We start from the raw sequence: 19,323 nt of genomic DNA on the forward strand, positions 1-19,323 counted from the left end.
GCTTGCACAAATGAAAAAGTCAATTCACACCTCGGTGAAGTTAGAGTGACAGAAGAAAGAATCTTAAGATGCCCCAAATGAACGGCCTACTCCTATTCCTATTTCGTTTGGTCTTATGGTTGTTGGAGTTTAGAAAAGTAAGAGGCGACTTGATTGAAACATATATGACATTCTAAGGGGTCTTGGCAGGGTGAATGTGGAGAGGATGTTTCCTCTTGTGGGAGAATTGAGAACGAGGCGGTTATTATTTAAAAATACAGGGGAGGCAGTGGTGTAGAGGTATTGACACTAGATTAGTAATCCAGAGACTCAGTGCAAGATCTGGGGACCTGGGTTCAAATCCCATCATGGCAGACATTCTAATGATGACAGTGAATTCATCGGGGCAGCACGGTGGCACAGTGGTTAGCACTGCTGCCTCACAGCGCCGGAGACCTGGGTTCGATTCCCGGCTTGGGTCACTCTCTGCGTGGAGTTTGCACATTCTCCCCATGTCTGCGTGGGTTTCCTCCGGGTGCTCCGGTTTCCTCCCACGCTCCAAAAAATGTGTGGGTTAGGTGGATTGGACATGCTAAATTGCCACTTAGTGTCGGGGGGACTAGCTAGGGTAAATGCATGGGGTTATAAGGATAGGGCCTGGGTGGGATTGTAGTCGGTGTAGACTCGATGGGCTGAATGGCCTCCTTCTGCACTGTAGGGATTCTATGATTTAGGACAGGGATCAGGAGATTGTTTTTCTCTCAAAGGGCGATCGATGTTTGCAACTCTCTTCCTCAAAAGGTGGTGGAAACAGAGTCTTTGAATAATTTTAAGGCAGAGTTGGTAGTTTATTGATTAACAAGGGGGTGAAAGGTTATTAGCGTTAGGCAGGAACGTGGAGTTGAGGTTACAACCAAATCAGCCGTGATCTTATTGAATGGGGGAAGCAGGTTCGATGGTCAGAATGGCCTACTCCTGTTCCTAATTCATATGCTCCTAGGAAACATTGAAGCCAGTTTTCACAAAGCAAACTCCCGCAAACAGCAATGTGACAATCAACAGATCATTTGTTTTTTGTGAAGCTGATAAAGTGATAAATAGAAGCAAAGACAAAAGGAAGAACTCAGATTGTGGAAACTTTTACATCCACCTGCAAGGGCAGATAATGCCTCATCGAATGTTGACACCCCCAACAGTGCAGCACATCCTCTACACAAGAGCATCTGTACGGATAATACGCTCAGGTCCCTCTTAAACATTTCTGACTTATAAAGCACGAACACATTGGGGCATAATTGACATTTAAGTTGATTTATTAGTGTCACAAGTAGGCTTACATTAACACTGCAATGAAGTTACTGTGAAAATCCCCTAGTTGCCACAGTCTGGCGCCTGTTCGGGTACACGGAGGGAGCATTTAGCATGGCCAATGCATCTAACCAGCACGTCTTTTGGATTGTGAGGGGAAACCAGACCACCTGGAGGAAACCCACGCAGACACAGGGAAAACATACAGACTCCTCGCAGACAGTGACCCAAGCTGGGAATCGAACCCATGTCTCTGGCACTGTGAAGTAGCAGTGCTGACCATTGTACCACCGTGCCTACCTAAGGCCTTTAAAGACAGGGTTAAAGTCAACAGCAACATAAAGCCATTTTTGTTGCTGGCAGTCTCGTGATTTTTTTTGGATACAATCAAAATACGCATTAAAATGTGTTACGGAATGAGGACTCCACCACCACAGAGAACCTGTCTCAGGATACAGAGGGCTAGTCATATATGGATAAAATTGCAGAATGGATGCTTTGATTTCCAGCCTGGGTCTTCAAAAGGACAGGGGAAACTGGATTACATCCCAATTAAAGTAAGCCCTCTATAGGGTCTAGTTACACAGGAGTGATATTGTATAAGTGGGATGGAAAAGTTGAAAACTTGTCCAGAGTAATAAAATCTCCCTCTTGTGCTTTTAAAGATGACAAGCAGGATTCTCCGGCCTGCCAGCCACATGTTTCTCATGGGGGGGGAAGACGGCACACCATTCACTGGTGGCGGGATTTTCTGTTCCCATGGCTGCCAATGGGAATTCCCATTAAGGGTGGCACAGTGGTTAGCACTGCTGCCTCACAACACCAGTGACCCGGGTTCAATTCCGGCCTTGGGTGGCCATCTGTCTGGAGTCTGCACGTTCTCCCCGTGTCTGTGTGGGTTTCCTCCGGGTGCTCCAGTTTCTTCCCAGAGTCCAAAGATGTGCAGGTTAGGTGGATTGACCATGCTAAGTTGTCCCATGGTGTCCAAAGGTACGTAGGTTAGGGGGATTAGTGGGGTAAATGCGTGGTGTTACGGGGATAGTGGGGGAGAGTGGGCCTGGGTAAGATGATCTGTTGAAGATTCGGTGCAAATTCGATGGGCTGAATGGCCTTCCTCCGCACTGTAGGGATTCTATGATTCTAAAGCCATCACACACCACTGGGAAACCTGCGGGAGGGGTGCGCTGTCAGCAGGACAAGAAAATCCCACCGACATGAATGCTTGGAGAATTCCAGTTATCAAACATTACTGGAACATACATAGAACCATAGAGTCCCACAGTGCAGAAAGAGGCTATTGGGCCCATCAAGTCTGCACTGCCAACAATCCCACCCTATCGCTATAATCCCACGTATTTACCCTGCTAATCCCCCTAACACTAAGGGACAATTTAGCACGGCCAATCCACCAAACTCACATATCTTTGGAGTGTGGGAGGAAACCGGAGCACCCGGAGGAAACCCACGCAGACACGGGGAGAACGTGCAGACTCCACACAGGCAGTGACCAGAGGCCAGATTTAAACCCGAGGAGAGGGTGCAGAAGGTAGTGTTACAGTCATAGCTAGGGTGTAGAGAAAGGCCAACTTAATACAAGAAGAAGTCTCACAACACCAGGTTGAAGTCCGACAAGTTTATTTGGAATCACGAGCTTTTGGAACTCCTTCCTCAGGTGACTCAAAGCTCGTGATTCTAAATAAACCTGTTGGACTTGAACCTGGTGTTGTGAGACTTCTTACTGTGTTTACCCCAGCCCAGCGCCGCCATCTCCACATCATAACTTAATATAAGGTAGGTCCATTCAAAAGTCTGATGGCAGCAGGAAAGAAGCTGTTCTTGAGTCGGTTGGCACATAACCTCAGGCTTTTATATCTTTTTTCCACCGGAAGGAGGTGGGAGAGAGTATATGTGGGGTGCATGGGGTACTTAATTATGCTGGTTGCTTTTCCGAGGCAGCGGGAAGTGTAGATTGTGTCAATGGATGGGAGGCTGGTTTGAGTGATGGACTGGGCTTCGTTCATGACCCTTTGTAGTTTATTGCGGTCTTGGACAGAGCAGGAGCCACACCAAGCTGTGATACATCTGAAAAGGATGCTTTCTATGGTGTAACTGTAAACTGTGGACATGCCGAATTTCCTTAGCATCTTGAGAAAGTAGAGGTGGTCTTTCTTAACTATAGCATCATGGTTAATCTGTGACCCATTTATTCTACAGCTCAAATTCCTCTATTGAAATGGATGGAAAGGAACTTCAGGCCTGTGAACAGCCAATTGGCTATTGCTTGATTCATGATGTTTCTCCGAGAGCAATTTCACCATTAGTTTCAAACTGATTTGTGCTCCTTGGATGCACCAAGGTTGCAAATCTCCATCAGCTTCATCTTTTTAAATATTTTACCTTTTCACTCTTATGTTTTATCGTCTATTCTAATGTTGATATTTATTTTGATCTTAACTTTCTCTGCTGTGGTGCCGATTTGCAGAGTCTGCTTAAGAAGCACATCTGAAAGACTCGGAAAGGTTAGGTGCATTGGCCGTGCTAAATTCTAAATGAGGCGACACGGTGGCACAGCGGTTAGCACTGCTGCCTCACAGCGCCTGGGTTCGATTCCCGGCTTGGGTCGCTGTCTGCGCGGAGTCTGCACCTTCTCCTTGTGGCTGAGTGGGTTTCCTCCGGACGCTCCGGTTTCCTCCCACAGTCTAAAGGACGTGCTGGTTAGATGCATTGGCCGTGCTAAATTCTCCCTCCGTGTACCCGAACAGGCGTCGGAGTGTGGCGACTAGGGGATTTTCACAGTAACTTCATTGAAGTGTTAATATAAGCCTACTTGTGACATGAAGTAAATAATAAGTTAGACAATCCAGCAATACTATAAAGATGTCTCAGGCATCACCTTTACATTGCCATCTGTAAATCCAGCTTACCAGGAATTGTTAATGTGTAACGTGTCTGGATGGAGCTGACGGGATTGCGTGCGATGCAGGTATAGGTCCCGCAGTCATCTTTCCGAGCGTTCGGGATGATGAGGCTTCTGTTCTCGGTTATGAGCTGGTGATGCTGAGAGATTTCCCCTCCGTCTTTCTGCCACTGATACGCGTGAGGCTTTCCAGAAACATCACAGGTCAGCACGATTTTGGAATCCAGGGAGCTGGAGTTCCTCAGTATCGAAGCTTTTGACAGCTCATCTGACGGGGAAAAAGTTGCTCATTAAAGAATTGTGATTTGGGGCAGCACACAGTGGTTAGCACTGCTGCCTCACAATACCAGGCAATACCGGGTTTAATTCCAGCTTTTGGTGACTGTTTGTGTGGAGTTTGCACATTCGTCCACGTGTCTGCGTGGGTTTCCTCCCACAGTCCAAAGATGTGCGGGTTAGGTTGATTGGCCATGCTAAATTGACCCTAGTGTCAGGGGGATTAGCAGGGTAAATATTTGGGGTTACGGGGATAGGGCCTGGGTGGTGCAGGAGGCCAATCGGCCCATCGAGTCTGCACCGACTCTCTGACAGAGCATCTTACTCAGGCCCCTCCCCTGACCTATCCCCGTAACCCCACACATTTACAATGGCCAATCCATCTAACCTACACATCTTTGGGCACTAAGGGGCAATATAGCATGGCCAATCCACCTAACCTGCACCTCTTTGGACTCTGGGAGGAAGCGGGAGCACCCAGAGGGAACCCATGCAGACAGGGGGAGAACGTGCAAACTCCACACCATCACCTGAGGCCAGAATTGAACGCAGATTCCTGGTGCTGGGAGGCAGCACCACTAACCACTGTGCCACTATGCTGCCCTGGTAGTGAATCTGTCCACAGTTTTGACACAAATAGGAATAAAATGAATGATCAGTCAATGTGGTTTTAAAAGGGTTGGGCGATCAGAGCAACAGAACTTCCTACTTGTCACTGAAATGTATAATGGGATCTGCAGTCTCCACCTAAACTTCTGAAGTAGGGGCTTATTGTGGATCCTGTGTATGGTTCGCTTCATCAATGCAAAGACTTCATTTTAAGATGAAGTCCGCAAGGAACTACAAAACGTTGCAGTGATTGCTTTACATAATTTTGTTTTATTCATTCGTGGGACATGGGCGTCGCCGGCTGGCCAGCATTTATTGCCCATCCCTAGTTACCTTTGAGAAGGTGGTGGTGAGCTGCCATCTTGAATCACTGCAGTCCCTGTGCTGTGGGTTCACCCACAATGCCGTCAGGGAGGGAATTCCAGGATTTTGACCCAGTGACTGTGAAGGATGTATTTCCAAGTCAGGACGGTGAGTGGCTTGGGGGGGAACTTGCAGGTGGTGGTGTTCCCATGCATCTGCTGCCCTTGTCCTTCTAGTTGGAAGTGGTTATGGGTTTGGAAGGTGCCGTCTAAGGATCTTTGGTGAATTCCTGCAGTGCATCTTGTAGATAGTACACACTGCTGCTACTGAGCGTCGGTGGTGGAGGGATTGAATGTTTGTGGATGTGGTGCCAATCAAGCGGGCTGCTTTGTCCAGGATAGTGTCGAGCTTCTTGAGTGTTGTTGGAGCTGCACCAATCCAGGCAAGTGGGGAATATTCCATCACACTCCTGAGTTGTGCCTTGTAGGTGGTGGACAGGCTCTGGGGAGTCAGGAGGTGAGTTACTCGCTGCAGTATTCCGAGTCTCTGACCTGCTCTTGTAGCTAATGTTCATGCATGTTAGGTTACAAACTGCAGTACTCATCACAAAATCGACTATGGGGGGGGGGGGGGGGATTACGGGGATAGGGCCTGGGTGGGATTGTTCTCAATGCAGACTCGATGGGCCGAATGGCCTCCTTCTGCACTGTAGATATTCTATGATAGATTCTATAAATTCTAGAAAATCACCCCAGGCTCCAAAAAAATAGTGTGGGTCAATTGTGCACTGGATCACACCAAACAGAAATCTCATCGGTTTTCCGATGGTCTAGTTTGGACCAGGGTGCGGCACGGGCTTGGAGGGCCGAAGGGCCTGTTCCTGTGCTGTATTGTTCTTTGTTCCTGTTGGGGACAACACCTAGGCCTGGATTCTCCAAACTCATCCGCAACTTGGATTCACCAGTCCCACTGCAGTGAATGGAGTTTTGGCTGAGCGCCAAATTCTCTGTTCTTGCTGGTAACAGCGGAGGGGAGGGGGATGAGATCGGAGAATCCCGGCCTTAGAAATTTTCAGCAGAATTGCGCCCATGGCCTGTTCCCTGTTGGTCTGAAGACATATCCGCCAGAATGCTACCACCTCGCCTGCTATGGAATAGGAGCGGGCGAGGGGCGGACAAACCAAATGTCCGTTGACCACGGGCGGGAATTCCCGGTCTCGCTCAAATGAGGCCCTAAAATCCCAAAGTCGGATCAAGCCCACATCTGCCTGTCCGACATGACCCACAGCTATTGGCCCTTTAAAAGGCTGGTGCTGGGATGTTGCCTCCTTCCAAGAGGAAATCCTGCCTCAGAGTAAACAAACAAACAAATGGCTGGAAGCTCTCCTTAGCGCCACCAGGAGCGGTGGCCAGTACTGGGACTGCAACAGGCTGACAGGTTCTGGCAAGCAGGATGGGAGGTACAGAGTGACAAAGCGAGGTAGGCTGGCACGGTGAACTGTCCATTTTGGGGAGGGCCTTCAATAGGCACTGGGTGTACCAGCAGTAAGCATTAGCCCGATCAACCCATCAACCTTTGCTGAATGGCCTGAAGACCTTGATAGCGTTGTCAAGCCCCAGATTAAATTCCATGGGTGTTGAGAAATGCCATTTAAATGGTCATGAACTGGCCACTTAAGGGTTTCAATTGATACCTCCCATGCCTTGATGGCACGGTGACACAGCGGTTAGCACTGCTGCCTCACAACGCCAGGGACCAGTGTTCCATTCTGGCCTCGGGTCACTATTTGTGCGGAGTCTGTACATTCTCCCCAGTGTCTGCGTGGGTTTCCTCCGGGTGCTCCGGTTTCCTCCCACTGTCCAAAGATGTGCAAGTTAGGTTGATTGGCCATGCTAAATTGCCCCGAGTGTCAGGGGGATTCGCAGGGCAAATACATGGGGTTATGGGACTCGGGCCTGGGTGGAATTGTGGTCGGTGACTCGATTGGCCGAATGGCCTCCTTCTGCACTGTGGGGATTCTATGATAATACCCGTAGGGACAGATGGGTAAACAGGTGGTAAGCATGGTACTACTGCCCTGGCATCCAACCTTTTGGCCTCTTATCCAGCCATCCAAACTGCAATTCGCGAAATGCAGCAATGTTCAATGCTCGGGAATCAACTATTTGCATTCCGTATTAATGAGTTGGGTTAAAGAATTGTCCAAATGTGCTGGTGACACAAAGATAGGAAGATAGGTGGTAAAGCAAGTTGTGAGGAGGCTATAAAAGCTTGGCTTTTTATCCCGGGATGCTGGTGTGCATAGTCAGGAAATCTCCAGGTTCGCCACATCCAACTTGGGAAAAGCTTTCCCAAATGGTGGGATCTTTGTTTCAGGATGGCAGGTTAGAATTTGGAAGAATGAGAGGTGATCTTATTGATCCTCCCCTCCCTGTGGGGAGGGAGATTTGGAATGCCGAACCTACAAAGAGCTGGCAAGATCGGAAATGCTGCACATGCTCATTACCACACCCTTCTGGACCTTCAAGTCTGTCCACTGCTGAAGAAACAGAAAGCAATTTGTAGATAGTGGGGAACCAAGTGGGTAGAAGCAGGAACTTAAAGAAATAGTATTGGGGAAATTAACAAAAGGGAGGAATCCAACAAACTACAGTCAGAGTTTACAGCATGGAAATAGGCCCTTCGGCCCAACTTGCCCATGCCACCCAGTTTTTACCATTAACCTAGTCCCAATTGTCCACGTTTGGCCCATATTCCTCTATATCCACCTTACCCATGTAACTGTCTAAATGCTTTTTAAAAGTCAATATTGTACCCGCCTCTACTACTACATCTGGCAGCTTGTTCCAGACACTCACACCCTGAGAAAAAATTGCCCCTCTTGACCCTTTTGTGTCACTCCCCTCTCACCTGAAACCTATGCCTCCAGCTTTAGACTCCCCTACTTTTGGGGAAAGATGTTGACTGTCTACTTTATCCATGCCCTTCACTTTTTTATAGACCTCTATACGATCGCCCCCAAGTCTCCTATGCTCCAGGGCAAAAGGGTCCAGTCTATCCAGCCTCTCCTTATAATTCAAACTATCAAGCCCCGGTAGTATCCTAGTAAATCTTTTCTGCACTCTTTCTAGTTTAATAACATCCTTACTATAATAGGGTGACCAGAACTGCACACAGTATTCCAAGTGTGGCCTTACCAAAGTCTTGTACAACTTCAACAAGACGTCCCAAGTCCGGTATTCAATGTTTTGAATCCAAGCATGTCAATTGACATCTTCGCCATGCTGTCCACCTGTGACTCCACTTTCAAAGAGCTATGAATCTGTACCGCTAGATCTCTTTGTTCAATAACTCTCACCAACGCCCTACCATTAACTGAATAAGCCCTGCCATAGTTTGATCTACCAAAATGCGTCACCTCGCATTTATCCAATTTAAATTCCTTGGATCTGATGGCCTACATCCTAGGATTTTGAAAGCGATGGCTTCAGAGATAGTGGGTGCAATGGCTTTGATCTTCTAGAATTTCCTAGAACCTATTACATTCCCATTGGATTAGTGGATAGGAAACATAACTGTTGTTCACGAAAGAAAGGAGAGAGAAAACAGGGAACGATGAGTCAGTTGGCCTGACACAGTTAGCAGGAATCTAGGAGGGGGCCACGCAATTTCAATAAGGTGTCTCCTATTTGAGATGGGGAGGAATCTCTTCTCTCAGAGGGTCTGAGGGTCTCTTCCCCAGAGAGTGGCGGAGGCTGAGTCCTTGAATACATTCAAGGCTGAGTTAGACCGGTTTTTGACTTGCAAGGGAGTCACGGGTTATGGATACAGGGAGAAGGACCACAGTCAGATCAATCATGATCTATTTAAGAGGAAGAGCCTGCTCCTTTTCCTATTTCTTATCATCTTACAATTATATCCCACCCACGGAGGGTCTTAGAATTCTGACCATTATTTAAGGAAACCATGCCGGACACATTCATAACCATTTAGCCATCCACTCAGTTTATTCAAAAGCAAAAGCAGAAAGCAAAGATTTAAAGATTTAAAACATTTGAATTTTATTCATTTGTGGGACATGGGTGCTGCTGGCCAGCATTTATTGCCCATCCCTTCTTGCCCTTGAACCGAGTGGCTTGCTAAGCCAGTTCAGAGGGCAGTTGAGAGTCAATTGCATTGCTGTGACTCTGGAGTCACACATAGGCCAGACCGAGTAAGGACGACAGATTTCCTTCCCTAAAGTGAACCAGATGGGTTTTTCCGACAATGGTTTCACAGTCATCAGTAGATTCTTAATTACAGATTTTTTTTTTTTTTTACTGAATTCAAATTCCACCAACTGCCGTGGCGGGATTCGAACCCGGGTCCCCAGAACATTAGCTGAGTTTCTGGACTAATAGTTTAGCGATAATACCACTAGGCCATCACCTTCCCTTGTAAACTTTTTTAAAAAGATACAAAAGTCCGAGGTCACATACCAACTGACTCAAGAACTTCTTCCCTGCTGCCATCAGACTTTTGGATGGACCTACCTTGCATTAAGTTGATCTTTCTCCACACCCTAGCTATGACTGTAACACTACATTCTGCACTCTCTCCTTTCCTTCTCTATGAACGGTGTGCTTTGTCTGTATAGCACGCAAGAAATAATACTTTTCACTGTATACTAATACATGTGACGATAATAAATCAAATCAAAAAGAAAATCTATGTTTTTACTATCTATCACTTCAAGGAAGCCAGGGAGGCAAGATTCAACTCCTGATACAATCTTCAATGCTCTTTGATATCTTAATTCTACCCAGAAAATCTCCACCACTTATCATTGAAGTGATTCCATTCTTAATCACCAAGGCTTCTCGCCTTGTCAACTTTAGTTCCTGAATCACTGATAGTGAACGATTTCAGCCATATATTCAAAGTGACTCATTTAGGAAAACAATATTGTGTGTGTAACAAAATTGGCAGCCAGTTCGCTCATTGACGGTGAAGTACCTATTCGAACCATAGAAAGGTTACGGTGCAGGAAGAGGCCATTCAGCCCATTGTGTCTGCACCAGCCAGAAAAAAAAGAGGAAAAAAGAAACTAGCCGCTCATTTTAGGCCTATTTTCCAGCACTTGGTCTGTAGCCTTGCAGCACTTCAGACAGAGATCCAGGTACTTTTTAAATGCGTTGAGTGTTAAATTGAAAGTTTTTCAGCTACATTTGCAATGCAATGTAGCATCAAGGGTGAAGCGGATTTGATTCCCACAAGCACTGAAATTCCTGTCCAAATACAATCAGATTCCAGAATCAAACACTGGGGAAAAGGAGAAGTCTCTTTCTCTCTCTCGACATTTGTTTCCCCGACAGCCATTTGAGTTTGGACTTCAAAACCCAGGAAATTCCACCATCTGCAATTTTGAATGAATTTACTCTTCCAACTACAGACTGGGACAGGTATTTGGAAAACTCCACAGCTACTGCACCAAGTTTTTCAACCTGTATAACCCAGCAGAATGGGGGGGTGGGTTTGGTGTGTTTTGCCATGACAGAAATCATTGCTGCAAACACCCATGAAACAAACTTACCGATTATCCTTAGCTGGACAGTTTGAACAGCGATTTGCAGATTGATGGAAAGTGTGTAAAGGCCCTCGTCTGAAGAAGTTAAGTTATGAAGAACAAATGATCCACTCGATGGGAAGAAGTCAAGACGACCTTTGTATTTGTTCATTAAGGAAGGTTCGGCATTCCCTGCATGAAACTGCAACACTCCCATTGTCGTTCCATCCTCTGGACTTCCACTGGACACATCCCACCGGAAAAACTCTGCAAGGCCCTGCTGATCCTCAGGCACTCCAGGGAATAATATGGAGCTCCCGGGAGCATGGTAAGCCTTCATTTTCACTTGGCCTATGAAAAAATAATGGGACAATGATTATTCCTGCCTCGACCTGCTGTGTAGTGAGAGTGTTCAGTGCTGCTCCGTACAGTCATCGCTGATATGAACCGCCACCACTTCCTGCCAATAATTCAGCTAGTGAATGTACTGAAACGCAGCCTCAGGAGACTTTTCTCGTGTCTGCGTGGGTTTCCATTTTTGTTCTGTCCACCAGTTCGCAAAAGCATTGTGAAATGAAGTTGGCGAGGGTGCACTGTGCCAGCTATTGAATCATTGGGTGGGACCACACAATGGGCACTACGGTGGCACAGTGGTTAGCACTGCTGCCTCACAGCACTAGGGACCTGGGTTCGATTCCCGGCTTGGGTTTCCGTCTGTGCGGAGTTTGCACATTCTCCCCGTGTCTGCATGGGTTTCCCCCGGGTGCTCCGGTTTCCACCCACACTCCAAAGACGTGCTGGTTAGGGTGCATGGGCCGTGCTAAATTCTCTCTGTGTACCCGAACAGGCGCTGCAGTGTGGCGACTAGGGGATTTTCACAGTGACTTCAATGCAGTGTTACTGTAAGCCTACTTGTGACTAATAAATAAACTAAATCTTTAAGCAAGCAGCAGAGAAGTGACTGGAAAGTCCCTGGAACCATTTTCCATCAGTGTGCAGGAAGGAAACAAGCAGGTCACCAGTGATCTCCTGCTATCTGCAGAATGCAACAGCCAAGTAGCAGACCTGACCCTGTGAATAATCAACCTGAAAAGTTTTATTCAATCATGGTGGCACAATGGTTAGCACTGCTGCCTCAGTGCCAGGGACCCAGGTTCGATTCCTGGCTGGGGTCACTGTCTGTGCGGAGTCTACACGTTCTCCGTGTTTCCTCCCACAGTCCGAAAGACGTGCTGGTTAAGTGCTTTGGCCGTGCTAAATTCTCCCTCAGTGTACCCGAACAGGCGCCGGAGTGTGGCGACTGGGGGGTTTCACAATAACTTTGTTGCAGCGTTAATGTAAGCCTACTTGTGACACTAATAAATAAACTTAATATTTAAGCTTCATTGTTGGTCAGAGTTTATTCATGTGGCAGGTTAAATGCTGGTGCCACACGAAGTCAGCTTTGAAGGAGACAAAAAGACTTGAATTTATGTAGCATCTTGCACCTCCTCAAGGCATCTCAAGCCCTGAACAACCAGCGAAGCTCTTTTTGAAGTGTAGTCGTTGTTGCTATGTAGGAAATGCAGTAGCCAATTGGTGCACAGCAGGATCCCACAAACAGCAATGTGATACGATCAGCCATTCTCAGTGATGTTGGTCAGGAGTTCACTATTGGCCAGGGCACTAGGGGAAGCTCCTTTGCTTCTCTCCAAAATACTAGTCTTGGGTTCTTTAACAACTTCCTAAGAGGATTGGCAATGGATTAATTAATGTCTCATCTGAAGGCTGGAAATGCAAAAGGCATCTTGTCCCATTCTCTCCTGTCCTCTGTCTACACTTCCCGCTGCCTCGGAAAAGCAGCCAGCATAACCAAGGACCCCGCGTACCCTGGACGTTCTCTCTTCTACCTTCTCCCATCGGGAAAAAGATACAAAATTTTGAGGTCATGTACTAACCGACTCAAGAACAGTTTCTTCCCTGCTGCCATCAGACCTTAGAATGGTCCCATCACATATTAAGCTGATCTTTCTCTTCACCCTCTCTGTAACTGTATTATATTCTGTACCTTCTCCTTCCCTTCTTCCCATGGGAAGGGTATGGTTTGTCTGTATAGCGCACAAGAAACAATACTTTTCATTGTATCCCAATACATGTGACAACAATAAATCAAATCATCGCGTAAAGGTATAGAGTTGGTTAGTTTACTTCCTCGTAGTCTGGCACTCGTGTCTATTGTGACAATAACAACACATTTTAACCCATGACTTTGCTTGGATTAAGACTCAGTGATGCATCACAGGAATTGTAAAGCATTGGTGGAAACTATTTGGCCAATTGTCTGAAAGAATTTGCAATTATTCCCACTCTCCAGATCTTCCCTCATGGCTCTCTAGATATCTGGAGGACTTATCTAACTTCTTATCACACCTACTCACCACTCCTTCAGGCAATGCATTCCATAAGGTTGCATAAGTAAACATATCATCAATGCCCAGCTGTCTTCTTTTTGCCAGTTATCTTAAATCTGGTATCCTCCTGCCAGTGGAAACAGCTTCTTTCTTTCATAACCCTTCAAACATCTTGATTAAACCTCTCCTTAGCTTCCTCTGCATTCAGGACAATAATGCCAGTTCCTCCTGTTCCTGAAGTTCCTCAATGCTAGCCCCATTCTGTAAACCTCCTCTGCACTCTGCCTCGCCCTCTCTCCTCGGTCGAAACATCCATCCTCAAGCATGTTGCCCTGAGATGGACACAATACTCCAGCAGAGGCCAGGCCAAGGATTTGTGAAGTGTTGCCATAATATCCTTGCTTTTCTACTCTATATCTTTAATGTCGCATTGTTACAAATGGTGACGTTACTTTGACATTGCAAAACAAATTTTCCCCAAAATTAGTCTTTGAACCATAGAACCATAGAACATTACAGCTCAGAAACAGGCCTTTTGGCCCTTCTTGTCTGTGCCGAACCATTTTTTGCCTAGTCCCACTGACCTGCACTTGGACCATATCCCCCCAAACCCCTCTCATTCATGAACCCGTCCAAGTTTTTCTTAAATGTTAAAAGTGACCCTTCATTAGACCTTAGAATGGTCCGATCACATATTAAGCTGATCTTTCTCTTCACCCTCTCTGTAACTGTATTATATTCTGTATCTTCTCCTTCCCATGGGAAGGGTATGCTTCCCACTTTATCCAGCAGCTCATTCCACACTCCCACCACTCTCTGCGTGAAGAAGCCCCCACTAATATTCCCTTTAAACTTTTCTCCTTTCACCCTTAACCCATGCCCTCTGGTTTTTTTTCTCCCCGAGCCTCAGCGGAAAAAGCCTGCTTGCATTCACTCTATCTATACCCATCAAAATCTTATACACCTCTATCAAATCTCCCCTCAATCTTCTATGCTCCAGGGAATAAAGCCCCAACCTATTCAATCTCTCTCTGTAACTCAGCTTCTCAAGTCCCGGCAACATCCTTGTGAACCTTCTCTGCACTCTTTCAACCTTATTTACATCCTTCCTGTAACTAGGTGACCAAAACTGTACACAATACTCTAAATTCGGCCTCACCAATGCCTTATATAACCTTACCATAACACTCCAACTTTTATACTCGATACTCCGATTTATAAAGGCCAATGTACCAAAGGCACTCTTTACGACCCTATCCACCTGTGACAGCACTTTTAGGGAATTCTGTACCTGTATTCTCAGATCCCTCTGTTCAACTGCACTCTTCAGAGTCCTACCATTTACCCTGTACGTTCTTCTTTGGTTTGTCCTTCCAATGTGCAATATCTCACACTTGTCTGTGTTAAATTCCATTTGCCATTTTTTTGCCCATTTTTCTTGTTGGTCCAAATCCCTCTGCAAGCTTTGAAAACCTTCCTCACTGTCCACTACACCTCCAATCTTTGTATCATCAGCAAACTTGCTGATCCAATTTACCACAGTATCATCCAGATCATTGATATAGATGACAAACAACAATGGACCCAACACCGATCCCTGCGGCACACCACTAGTCACAGGCCTCCACTCAGAAGCAATCCTCCACAACCACTCTCTGGCTTCTTCCCTCAACACGTTCTTCCATTGAGCCAGTGTCTAATCCAATTTACTACCTCCCCATGTATACCTAGCGGCTGAACCTTCCTAACTAACCTCCCATGAGGGACCTTGTCAAAGGCCTTGCTGAAATCCAGGTAGACAACATCCACCACCTTCCCTTCATCCACTTTCCTGGTAACCTCCTTGAAAAACTCTAATAGATTGGTCAAACATGACCTACCACGCACAAAGCCATGTTGACTCTCCCTAGTAAGTCCCTGTCTATCCAAATATTTGTAGATCCTATTCCTTATCATACCTTCCAAGAACTTGCCCACCACTGACATCAAACTTACTGGCCTATAATTTCCCGGATTTCTTTTGGAACCTTTTTTAAACAACGGAACAACATGAGCCACCCTCCAATCATCCGGCACCTCCCCCGTGAGTACTGACATTTTAAATATATGTCTGCCAGGGCCCCTGCAAGTTCAACACTAGCTTCCCTCAAGGTCTGTGGGAATACCCTGTCTGGTCCTGGGGATCTATCCACTCTGATTTGCCTCAAGACAGCGAGCACCTCCTCCCCTTTAATCTGTAAAGGTCCCATGACCTCCCTACCTGATTGCCCTATTTCCGTAGACTCCATGCTCGTTTCCTCAGTAAATACGGATGCAAAAAAACCATTTAGTATCTCCCCCATCTCTTTTGGTTCCATACACAGTCTACCACTCTGGTCTTCAAGAGGACCAATTTTATCCCTCACTATCCTTTTGCTCCTAACATACCTATCGAAGCTCTTTGGATTTTCCCTCACTCTGTCTGCCAAAGCAACCTCATGTCTTCTTTTAGCCTTCCTGATTTCCCTCTTAAGTAGCTTCTTGCACTTTTTATACTCCTCGAGCATCTGATCTGTTCCTTGCTGCCTGTACATTTCATACAACTCTCTTCCTCTTAATCAATGTTACAATCTCCCTTGAGAACCAAGGTTCCTTATTGCTATTTACTTTGCCTTTAATCCTGACAGGAACATACAAACTCTGCACTCTCAAAATTTCTCCTTTGAAGGCCTCCCACTTTCCATTTACATCCTTACCAGAGAATAGCCTGTGCCAATCCACACTTCCCAGATCCCTTCTTATTTCATCAAATTTGGCCTTTTTCCAGTTCAGAACTTCAACCCGAGGACCAGATCTATCCTTATCCATGATCAGGTTGAAACTAATGGCATTATGATCACTGGATCCAAAGTGTTCCCTCACACTCACATCCATCACCTGCCCTAACTCATTTCCCAATAGGAGATCCAATATCGCATCCTCTAGTTGGCACCTCTATATACTGATGTAGAAAATTCTCCTGAACACATTTTACAAACTCTACCCCGTCTAAACCTTTAACAGTATGCGAGTCCCAATCTATATGTGGAAAATTAAAATCCCCTACTATCACAACTTTGTGTTTCTTGCAGTTGTCAGCTATCTCTCCGCTGATTTGCTCCTCCAATTCTCGCTGACTATTGGGTCATTAATGTGGTCATACCTTTCCTGTTTCTCAGCTCCAGGACCTCTGTGGACAAGTTCCCTAATCTATCCTGCCTGAGTACCGCTGTAACATTTTCCCTGACCAACATAGGACCCTGGTTAGGACCCCACTTGGAGTACTGCACGCAGTTCTGGTCACCTCATTACAGGAAAGATGTTGAAGCCATTGAAAGGCTGCAGAGGAGATTTACAAGGATGTTGCCTGGATTGGGGGGCATGCCTTATGAGGATAGGTTGAGGGAGCTTGGTCTCTTCTCCCTGGAGAGACGAAGGATGAGAGGTGACCTGATAGAGGTTTACAAGATATTGAGAGGTCTGGATAGGGTAGACTCTCAGAGGCTATTTCCAAGGGCTGAAATGGTTGCTACGAGAGGACACAGGTTTAAGGTGCTGGGGGGTAGGTACAGAGGAGATGTCAGGGGTAAGTTTTTCACTCAGAGGGTGGTGGGTGAGTGGAATCGGCTGACGTCGGTGGTGGCGGAGGCAAACTCGTTGGGGTCTTTTAAGAGACTTCTGGATGAGTACATGGGATTTAATGGGATTGAGGGCTATAGATAGGCCTAGAGGTGGGGATGTGATCGGCGCAACCTGTGGGCCGAAGGGCCTGTTTGTGCTGTGGCTTTCTATGTTCTATGTTCTATGTTAACAATGCCACTCCCCCACCTTTTATCCCTCTGCCTCTATCCCACCTGAAACATTGGAACCCCGGAACATTGAGCTGCCAGTCCTGCCCCTCCTGTAGCCAAGTTTCACTAATGGCTATAATGTCATATTTCCATGTGTCTATCCACGCCTTCAGCTCATCTGCCTTCCCCACAATACTCCTGGCATTGAAATAGACACACCTCAAAAGATTTCCACCACACTCAACCCTTCCATTTGTGATTTTGCTTGAACTAACCTGTCTTTTTACCCCTGCTCCACTATCTGCTCTGGCACTCTGGTTCCTATCCCCCTGCAAATCTAGTTTAAACGCTCCCCAATAACACTAGCAAATCTCCCTGCTTGCTCTGTAGATCTTAGAGCAACAACCCTATAGTTGCTGACAGTGCCACTCTGATTCTGTGTTCCCAGAGCCCTCTGCTTCAGAATTTACAGGGAGATTTATATTGCCAGTGTCAGAGGTACAGCAGGTCGGGTCTCACTGAGGGATTCACCTCTATTATTTCCTCCATCGCAAGTATCCAGGATCAGCTTGCGAGCTCACTTTCTCATCTGGTTTCAAGGTGTGTTAGCCCATGAGTGACAGTGACAGGTACTGGCAGAGATGTACAAAACAGCGATACACATATCTCACCCAGAAACAACACCAATAGAAATGTAAACATATCTATCCCACTCAGTCTAAAATGAATACAATTAGATTTCCCAGGGGAGAGTTAGTAATGTTAAAAACAATGTGGCAATCGAGAAGGCACAGGTTTGGAGTGTGGTGGACTCAGCATGTGTTCAAATCCCCACCAAGCCCATTGCATTTGTGGCAGCACGGTAGCACAGTGGTTAGCACTACTGCCTCACAGCGCCAGGGAGCCGGGTTCGATTCTGACCTTGGGTCACTGCCTGTGCGGAGTCTGCACGTTCTCCCCATGTCGGCGTGGGTTTCCTCCGGGTGCTCCTGTTTCCTCCCGCACTCCAAAGATGTGCATGTGAAGTGGATTGGCCATGCTAAATTGAGCCTTAGAGTCCAAAGATGTGTAGGTTCGATGGATTAGGGGTTACAAGGATCAGGTGGGTGGGATCGAGGTGTGTGGGCCTGGAACTTTGTCCAATAGCACTCTGGGTGTACCTGCACCACATGGACTGCAGGGTTATAAGGCAGCTCACCACCTCCTTCACGAGGGCAGTGAGTAATGATCCATCAATACTGGCCTTGAAAGCATCACCCAGATCCAGTGAATTAGACCCTAAATTGTACTCAGATTCAGGGTCTCTCTAAATATCACCTCAGTGCAAATATTGTGATAACGTAATTCTTGTCCACCAAAAAATATTTCTCTTATTCCAACACCCACCTTTGATAACTTGCATGATACAACCGAGTACAAGCCATAGGCGAAATAAGTCACACATTTTGCGGTCAGTTCAGGGGTAATAATCCTCATCCAGTGGTCAATTCCGTTTCCTATTTGTAAAATTAGAAGTTAGAGGATTTTACAGACAGTTTAGAGTTGTTAAAAATAACAGGTACATCCTTTCTGAATCTACCCTCTGTAATCCTAAATTAAGTTCACATATTAGTCACAAATAGGCTTACATTCACACTGCCATGACGTTACTGTGAAAATCTCCCAGTTGCCACACTCCGGCGCCTGTTTAGGTACACTGCGGGAGAATTTAGAACATAGAACAGTACAGCACAGAACAGGCCCTTCGGCCCACGATGTTGTGCCGAGCTTTATCTGAAACCAAGATCAAGCTATCCCACTCCCTATCATCCTGGTGTGCTCCATGTGCCTATCCAATAACCGCTTAAATGTTCCTAAAGTGTCTGACTCCACTATCACTGCAGGCAGTCCATTCCACACCCCAACCACTCTCTGCGTAAAGAACCTACCTCTGATATCCTTCCTATATCTCCCACCACGAACCCTATAGTTATGCCCCCTTGTAATAGCTCCATCCACCCGAGGAAATAGTCTTTGAACCTTCACTCTATCTATCCCCTTCATTATTTTATAAACCTCTATTAAGTCTCCCCTCAGCCTCCTCCGCTCCAGAGAGAACAGCCCTAGCTCCCTCAACCTTTCCTCATAAGACCTACCCTCCAAACCAGGCAGCATCCTGGTAAATCTCCTCTGCACTCTTTCCAGCGC

The 19,323-nt window shown here is 46.4% G+C and overlaps 1 protein-coding gene across 1 annotated transcript in view; it reads right to left on the reverse strand.

Annotated features, from left to right (window-relative positions):
- The window catches only part of LOC144496857 (uncharacterized), a 53,693-nt gene that overhangs the window by 24,927 nt on the left and 9,443 nt on the right, over window positions 1-19,323 (reverse strand). Inside the window, exons 3-5 of the mRNA XM_078217425.1 lie at window positions 18,523-18,632; window positions 10,965-11,288; window positions 4,212-4,472 (exon numbers count right to left, since the gene is read on the reverse strand). Of these exons, the coding sequence (XP_078073551.1) occupies window positions 4,212-4,472; window positions 10,965-11,288; window positions 18,523-18,580 (643 nt within the window). The 5' untranslated portion in view covers window positions 18,581-18,632. The remainder of the gene's footprint in view (window positions 1-4,211; window positions 4,473-10,964; window positions 11,289-18,522; window positions 18,633-19,323) is intronic.

Source organism: Mustelus asterias, chromosome 8 (assembly GCF_964213995.1).
Source record: "Mustelus asterias chromosome 8, sMusAst1.hap1.1, whole genome shotgun sequence".
NCBI classification, from domain to species: domain Eukaryota; kingdom Metazoa; phylum Chordata; class Chondrichthyes; order Carcharhiniformes; family Triakidae; genus Mustelus; species Mustelus asterias.